This window comes from Centruroides vittatus, unplaced genomic scaffold (assembly GCF_030686945.1).
Source record: "Centruroides vittatus isolate TY-2023 unplaced genomic scaffold, ASM3068694v2 contig_717, whole genome shotgun sequence".
NCBI classification, from domain to species: Eukaryota; Metazoa; Arthropoda; class Arachnida; order Scorpiones; family Buthidae; genus Centruroides; species Centruroides vittatus.
Window position 1 is genome coordinate 5,484,089 of NW_027122456.1, and position 8,553 is coordinate 5,492,641.

General features: G+C 31.6%; 1 protein-coding gene and 1 long non-coding RNA gene across 3 annotated transcripts; both read right to left on the reverse strand.

The window, feature by feature from the left end:
• Positions 1-4,792: 4,792 nt before the first annotated feature.
• LOC136980616 (uncharacterized) lies at positions 4,793-5,154 on the reverse strand. The gene is made up of 2 exons (XR_010881583.1): positions 5,034-5,154; positions 4,793-4,960 (listed from the first exon to the last, which is right to left on the reverse strand). It is a non-coding gene; the product is annotated as an uncharacterized lncRNA (long non-coding RNA).
• Positions 5,155-6,113: 959 nt separating this feature from the next.
• Positions 6,114-8,327, reverse strand: LOC136980617 (cysteine-rich secretory protein 2-like). 2 transcript variants are annotated; one of them, XM_067276755.1, is made up of 10 exons: positions 8,075-8,327; positions 7,743-7,970; positions 7,568-7,653; positions 7,169-7,269; positions 7,068-7,106; positions 6,905-6,997; positions 6,713-6,835; positions 6,511-6,618; positions 6,346-6,444; positions 6,114-6,268 (listed from the first exon to the last, which is right to left on the reverse strand). In XM_067276755.1, the coding sequence occupies exons 1-10, from the start codon at positions 8,282-8,284 to the stop codon at positions 6,162-6,164; spliced, it is 1,194 nt and encodes a 397-aa protein (XP_067132856.1). In that variant the 5' UTR covers positions 8,285-8,327; the 3' UTR covers positions 6,114-6,161. The 2 variants fall into 2 exon arrangements, with proteins under 2 accessions (XP_067132856.1, XP_067132857.1); XM_067276756.1 differs by having other exon boundaries at positions 6,248-6,293.
• Between the last annotated feature and the right edge of the window lie 226 nt (positions 8,328-8,553).

Below are 8,553 nucleotides of genomic sequence, written 5' to 3' on the forward strand. Positions count from 1 at the left end.
TTTCCGATAAAATTATTCGGGGACCTGGCGGTGATTTTTTAGAACTCATCAGTACACAGCATGTGGCCATTGCTATTTTTTCCGCTTTCAATATTTTTAATATCTGTCGCTATGCAAATGACGTAACATCAGATCTTAAAACAGTTTTTTATTTTATAGTATATTTTATAGTAGTTTAATCCAATTTTCATTAATTTTTAATGTTTAGTTGGCTGAAGAGGGGCATTGGCCCGAAACGCGTTATGTAATAAAAAGCGTTCCAACCGAATAAAAAGGATGAAAAATTCGCCCAGTGTTTAAGTTTACGTCACTACATTGTGTCTTCGAAAGAAAAGAAAAGAAAAGACTTTTAATCATTGTTAAAACACATTTTAAAAAAATACTGTAGGTATTGAAGGTTTGAGATTCGAGAAGAATGAACTGGTGTTGTAGTGCTTAGAATAGAATTCGATGATTCTTACAAGAAAATTATTGTGAATGCTAAAAGACAAACTGCGTTGAGCTCTCTGCCCAAGGCGTACTGTAGGAAACTTTCAATTAGTGCTAGAGTACTATACAACTAATATATAAATTCAAAAACGAGAAAGAATGATATAAACCAGGGGTCACCAAACATTTTTCACAGCGGGCCAGCTAACTGAGAGAATGACGAGCACGGGCCTCATAACCATTTTGTTCAATACAGTATACTGAATTCACAAAAAAATAAAGACAATCAATTTATTTATCTATTAACACACAAACACGATCGCTGCAGCAAGCTCGTAATCGCTTTTCTTAGAAACTTCATTGCAGATACTTATGCAATAAGCGCTGTGATGTTCAAAGTGGTAAAAAGTTGCCGAATTTTTTATTTCATTGATTTTCCTAAAAATTATATTACTGTCAAATGCAAAATTCAGATTGGACCAATTTTGGCATTTTTATTTATACGTATATTACTTTTTGTGTATTGTTAGTTCATCTTACAATCTATGATATTTTCATATAAATAATTACATTTTAGCTCATTTGTGGCACATTGCGGTGGTGGACCGGATCTGGTCCATGGCCGTAGTTTGGTGACCCCTGATATAGACCATTAAAATGAAAGTAGTTCTGACCTGATATTGATGAAATCTGTAAAAGCCGATCGCATTATAATTGATTTAAAAAAGTTCCATTTTTATAAAAGATTTATTTTAGTTACAGTTTTTACATATACAATTTTTTAAATTTGTATATTTTCGTTTTACTTTTATATATTCTGCAATCTATAATTCTTAATAAAAAGACACGTTCATGCATATTCATATTGTTTTATGAACTTAGTGATTGTGTTATTCAGCAAATTTTTCTTACATTTTAAAATGTTCGTGACTTCAAATAGGTTAAGAACCACTAGTACGAACAATAGAAGAATGTAAGTCCTAAGATCAATCTCAATTTGGGATCGGATTAAACGTCGATTATGACCTCTCCTGCGATCTAACTTGAGGTCTCGTTACACTTACAAGACGGCCAGACGTTCGCCTTTCCTATTCGAATGAAACTTGGTGAGCACGTAGCCTTAAACACAAACAGATCTTTGTTCAAATAATATGACCCACTTCTCAAGCGTTTCCGAAAAATAGGCCTCTGAAAACTGAGTACAGTAGAACCTCCATTATCCGGATTGTTCAACATAAACAAAAATTGTACGAATTTGCTGATTTGCACTTGGCGAATTGCGACACTGTTTATGTACGTACGTGATGGAATGCATGGAACAAAATTTTGAAAAGACCATTAGTAAATTCCAGTAACAGTAGAAATTGGTATAGGAGACATTGCGGAATCAATAGCACAAATTTCAATATGTGCCGAATGTGACGAAGAAGATGTAACCAAGTGGTTAAATTGCGATGCGAACGATCCTGGATTCCAAATTTTGAATGATGAGAAAATAATTAAAGAAATATCTCCTCAGATGAACAAGATCGAGAAGACGAAGAGATTTGCGAAGTAAGAGCTATTGGTCCTACACATTCTGAAGCTTTTCAGTGTTTAGATGTCGCCATGAAGTGGTTTGAGAGCTAAGAAGAGTGTAACTCAGGACAACTTATATGTCTTAAAAGTATTCGCGATTTAGCAGCTTCAAAAAGAACAGATAGCTTTAAACAAAAATCGTTAATTGAATTTCTTAATAAAAAATAATTTAATATTGAAGCTATATGTAAATCTAAACAAATAAAAATTATTCATACTATATGCCAGGGGTGGGCAAGCAAGAGTTCAGTGGGAGCCAAAATGTAGGTTTTGCAAAATGCATGGGAGCCGCAGTTCTGTACTGTCGTGGCGGATAACATGGTAAAGCGCGCGATTTTATTATATAATATAAATATAATATAAAACAAATATTTAATATTTTTAACAAACATCTTTTCATAAAATTATAAAAATAAAATTGTAAAAACAACAATAAAAAACAGAAATTAACACTCAGCAAGAGCCGCATGTAACTCAAAAAGAGCCGCATTTGCCCATGTCTGCTATATGCACTGTCAATTATTATTTTTTTCGATTATCCGGATTTTTCTTATCCGGACTACCTTTATCCCCAATTAGTCCGGATAATAGAGGTTCTACTGTATTTAGCTTATAACTTTTTGAAAGATTTGCTTCTTGTAATTGAGATAGCCGAGTGGTTAAATAAAATTTTTATTTCTTCATATTTATTTTCAGATGTTTTCGCTCCTGATTACATACTATGTCAACAAGCGAATAAGATTCAGACGTTACTGCGAATGGACAAAAATGACGAGTCTAATATGAAGATAGAACAGCGTTTTTTAATTGTTTTAGTTGTAGACAATTCCCTCGTATGCTCATGGTTTTTACACTTCAAATACAACAATATAACCTTATCTGAAAATTAATTTAAAGTGGTAAAAATTTTATCTAATGACATACGACAGTTAGACTTCGTTTCGCTAAACAGGAAATGACGTCACTTTTTAAAACCTCTTTTATCAGCTTTAAACGTCGAGAAATAACAATAGTAATAATAACGCTAATGGCAGGTAAAATAATAAAATTATTTTGTTACACATTAAAAGAAACCTGAAAGTGAGAAGAAACGAATCTATATTGAGCAATTTCTACGCCTAACTTCTTATCCACTCGCTATCTCAATTACAAGAAGTGAATCTTCCAAAGACTTATAAGTTTAATACTCAATTTTCAATGGCCCATTTTTCGGAAACGCTTGAGAAGCATTCGGGATAATTATTTTTATATCTCCAAAAATGATGAAGTTGCAGGAAAACAAAGTAAACAGAACAATGCAGATTATAACACCTTTGGGGCAGGCGGTTATATCCCTTGGGTAACTTGTTACAATCATCTATCATCAGTGTCACAGTTTTGGCATAACTTATGCAAGCTGTATTTCCTTCAGTATACATTTTGTGTGACAATTTCGCGAATAAATTGGATTAAGGTTTGGAACAGAATTCACCACCAGAACTGTGTCAGGCAACTTTAATTCATTATGCTTCTTGCATCTTTCAGTTTTTCGTCTACTTGCTCGTTTGTTACTTTTAATCTGAAAATTTAGATGGTTTGTTATTAGAACTTTGTTAATATGAACTAATTGAATTGTGTAAACATTTGCTTTTTCCATGTTATAACTCGGGAAAGTATTATTTCTAATTTCCATTTTACTTTTTGTCGTTTTAACGTAACATGCGTTACATTCCCAGCTGGTATATTGAAATAGTGTTACATTTGACCTTCCGGGTTGTTGGAATAGTGATGTTTTGACAAACACAAAGTAAAAGACGACACAGTGCGTTTCGTTTAATATCTGGGGATGGAGTAAAAAAACGAAATTTGACATGGCGACTTTATATAAAAAGGCATCGATGCTATTAAATTTTGGTGAAGTTAGAGGCAGGTGATAACCTTGAGGGATTTTACTCGTTAAGGAAAAATTGTAAGAGCTAATAAAATTTTAGTAAAAGTTCTCATGACATGGGGCTGTTGATATGTACTAAACCAATAGAGGGAGCGAGATTGATAGTGTGTATACATATTCAATAGCATATAAATTGTTTTAAAAAAATAAAGTTATTGACCTCTTTGCTGGATTTGAAAATTAAAGTCAAAATTCTGCAGAAGTTTATCATTTTGATCTTAAGTGTAAATTGTTAGTTTTATTAAGTCAAATAGGAAAACCTCTTTGTCACCTGCACAAAGTGGACATTAACATCTCGTACCCTCTCAAGTGTTTCATAAGTATACAGTTTTAACTATCAAAAACTTCACTTTCAACTGTTCGAGACAAAACGGTGTAACGAAAGTAAAATTCATCTCGCAAACACATGCAACTAACTTGAAGAATCAGCCAAGTTAGAAAAATAAGGAATCATTGAAAGGTAGAAAAGGCATTTAAAATTAGCGAATGATCGCAGTAGTGCGTTTGTAACAATTTGATTAAGTAACAAAATCTGTTGCATAAAAAGAATTTAAGAAGCTTTATTATAGCTCTAAGAAATTGGAGTGAGGTTTTTTAACACTAATAGCTCCATAACTTAATTTTTTCCGCAGTAAAGTAACTAAAAAGGTAGTAAGACTTAGAATCTAGGGAAACAAGGTAGTCGTTTCTGTACTGAGTACACGCTCAAGGCTATAAAGTTCAAATTCTGGATTTCCAGACAGAATCGTATAAATTGACCACAGAACCATCTTTGTACATGATTTTCGACAACGAAGTTTAATTATAATTAGCACGAGGGGCTTTTATTATTCACTTTGAGACAGAATGCATTATTTTACAACTTTATTATTTCAAAATTAATTACACACATTCAGAATTTAACATTCAGCTCCTTTTGAGAATGGAGATCACTGCAGCTATCATTTCATAGTAAACAACACGATGTAAGGCCAAGAATTTCACACTAAGAACCAAGAGAGGGAAGTCCTTCCAATCTATCCCCTAAGAAGAAGGATAAAAAAAAAGTTGAAGTTAGTTGTCAGAATTAGAAGTGGAAAAAAAAAAATTTACCAACAGCTTCTGTAGCTTTTCCTTCCAGAATATTTTGACCGTAAAATTTTATGCGAGCTTGAAACTTAGAGAGTAAGGAAGATGCAGCATCCCAGAGTGTGTCGTATTCTGCACTTTTTTCCTCTGGAAAAAAGATTTAGTGGGTGGAATAGGGAAAAAGAAATATATAGTAAGAAGCAAATTACCTTCTCGCACAGGCGGAACAATAAAGTCAGCAACAGATTCCATCGCTTTGATTATCATCTCCTTGGTGATGATTCTCTTAGCTATGTCCCAGATGATGTAGACGCAATCTAAAGCTAAACTCAGAGCAGTTTTTCCGTAAGGAAGGATACAAGATGGTATTTTTATTTCAGCTAAGTACGATATTATGCTCTCTCTTATCTAAAAAGAAAAAAAAAAATGAAGAAACTCCCTACAAAAAACAAACATGATACAATAGTCAAGTTACCTCATTAGATTGCTTTTTTGTGACAGGAAACTTCTCTTCCAATTTATCAAGTGATTTAACAGCAAAGTCATCAACAGCAGATACTAAAAAAGAAAAACAAAAGTTAGAAATAAAAAAGAATTAGTAGCAAGTATAATTAGCATAGATATATTTACTTTGTCGATCAACTTTATGCAGTAAGGGTTTAGATTTCTCCGCAGCACTTTGAAGCACATCTTTGGCACTTTTAACTACAGCACCCACATATTCGATATTTTGAACTTCCTCGTATTTTGCCTTGACATAACTCCACGTTTCATTAATCACAGGGAAAGACAGGAGCTTATCGAATAATTCCAAATGCTTTTCTTGAGTAACTTCCATTTTGACTTGTTGATTCGTCGGCAGTAAATAGCTTCACTTCTCGTGCACTTATATATCTCTCTACTTGGCATAAAAATATGCAAATCAAACTTAAAATTGACGTATTTAATTCCATTTCCGCAAATAACTTTAAATCGTAATATAAAATAATTAAAAGTCTAAAAAGTAAAATGATTTTTCTTAACTTAGTTTGATTTTTACGCTAAATTTTAAATCAGAATTTCGATATAATATAAATATGTTAATGAATAGTTGTAGACTATAGTTCCTTAAAAATAAAATTCATTGTTTATTTCAAATTAATATTTAAATAAAAATTTAGTTTATTAATTCTTTAATACAATTTATAAAAGAAGACAATAAAATAAAAGCAATAATTGATTTCGTGCTACAGAGTTGTTTGCTTGAAGAGGTTCTCGCGGTGGCTGAAAACAGAATAAATTTAAAATTCTTGTCATTTGTTATTATTTACGGTGAAATCAATGTTTTATTTTATAATTACCGCAGTCTGAACAGTTATCTTCGCAAACGCATTTATTGCCAATTAATCTAGCTACTAGTTCCGAATAGCATCTCTTCTTCTTACAGTCTGTCGAGGAATCTGGAAGAAGGAAAATCAATATTTTCGTAACAAAAATGCTAACACATCCAAAATTACAGCCTATACCGCATTTAGGTCCCGGGCAGAGTAATTCGCATCGACATGATTTTATATCAAGCACAAAGCCAAAATCACAAATATTTCCTTCGCAGCAGCTTGGATTACTTTTTGTCTCTGTAAAATGTGATGTAAAGTGAATTACATCGAAACCGTGAAATAATAGACAATTTAAATAATTAATTAATATACATATTCAAAGTTTACTAACGGCATTCGTGACACATCCTACGACAATAAGTACTTTTCACTCTACCTTCATCCATAGAACAAAATAACTCATCTGGAAACCCGGAAGGTTTTCCACATTTCGGACTTTCATCCATGCAAGGCACTAAAAATTAAGCAACAGCAGTAAAAATGTCTTATATTCAGTCACACTCTTGTTTTCAGTCGCGATTACCTGAACAATCCAACATGTCCCATCCATTCTTGCAAATACAAGTGCATTTATCCTCATTGAGCTCACCGCAATTATGACAGTGTAGAGAACAAGCTGCAGATGGGAAATACTAATCTTTCAGCTATCTATAAACACTTCAAAGATTTACACGCGTAGTACTTACAGCAGTTGAATCCGTACTTGTCGCACATTTCTTCTGTTACTATATGTATAAAAACATTGAAAAACTTTTATAAATAAAAAATAAAAAGTTATGAAACTTACCACAGATATTCTTGTAGCACAATCCGTTATAAGACGTACGATGCAATCCACATAGAGAGCAAGGTTTTCCCACTTTGTACAATTCTTCCCCTTCTATATAACTAAAATTTGAAAAAAGCTGTAACATTATCTTTTAAAACACTAAATAATAATGATTGTAATAATTAGAATTAATTCTTTTTCTATGTCTATTTAAAAAATTAAAGTAATTTTCTGATAAATTACAGACGTTTGAAATGCAATTAAGAGAAAAATATAGAAAATTATCATAAATACATCAGTTTTAATACTATTTTTAAAATCCATCACTTGCTTTAATGAGTAGTAATAAATACTTATAACTACAAATTTGATTGAGAGATCTTAAAAATATATGGAAGAAATGAAATTATAACTCACGGTGGATGGTAATAGCAAACAATATAAGTCTTTCCAGAACAATGCGATCTTCCGCATCCAAATGAAGTACTTTTAGAGTATACCATCTGTTCAAAAGAAAATAATAATAATAATATAATGAATCTCAATGATTTGAGACAAAAAATCTAATTCAAAAACCAGTTATTGCACATACCGAAGTGTAATTATGACATCTGTTGTAGAAATGGCATTCATTATCATGAAAATTGTAAAGTTTTTCTTCTTCAAGCCATAATTGAAAAGCGGATTTGTAATCTCCATGTCCCATGAACATACTTTGAGATGGTTGTCTAAAATCGTCGAATCTTTCATCAATTCCTTTTCGAAATAAACATTTTTGTGACCATTTTTGTCCCAATGATTCCAAACTATTATTCCATTCCTGCAAAATAAATTTGTTGAAATCAAATTTATTGAAAGCTATTGATATATTACTACATCATACATTTTATATATGTACAGAGTATGAAATTCAACAGCACTCACTAAATATCGCATATTTGCGGCAGGAGGATAAACATTTCCACGATAAATATTAAGAATATTTTGAATTTCTCGTTTTTCTTCTACGTTGAAAGCGAACGAATAGTCCTCATTTTTGTTTCTTTCCAGTAAGATATTTGAATCAAAGAATTTTCCCTGAACAGACTTAAAAATAATAAAAATTATCAGCTGGACGAGAATTTTCAAAGACATAATAATTAATTGATAAATATTAATGAATTATAGCATTAACAATCTCAACAATTCTTCGATTGTTGATATTGCAATAGTATACCTAAGTGGTATAGCCCACTACTGTTGATATCAATAGTAATAATTTAAAAAAATGTATTAATAAATAATTGAATAGTTATAAATTAGCATAGTGAACGATAATATTAAACAGACATTATGAATATTAAGAACCATTAAAGATTCTGGCATTTTTCACAATGTAAAAACCATAAAGGTTCATTTATTCT

What these genes read in the sequence shown, in the direction of transcription:
- LOC136980617 (XM_067276755.1), bottom strand. Translation starts at nt 8,284, where the DNA reads ATGTCTTTGAAAATTCTCGTCCAGCTGATAATTTTTATTATTTTTAAG. An exon ending in GTGCTACAAGAATATCTGTG is followed by an intron (nt 7,107 to 7,168) that starts GTAAGTTTCATA and finishes TTATACATATAG; the next exon opens with TAACAGAAGAAATGTGCGAC. An exon ending in TAGGATGTGTCACGAATGCC is followed by an intron (nt 6,619 to 6,712) that starts GTTAGTAAACTT and finishes CACATTTTACAG; the next exon opens with AGACAAAAAGTAATCCAAGC.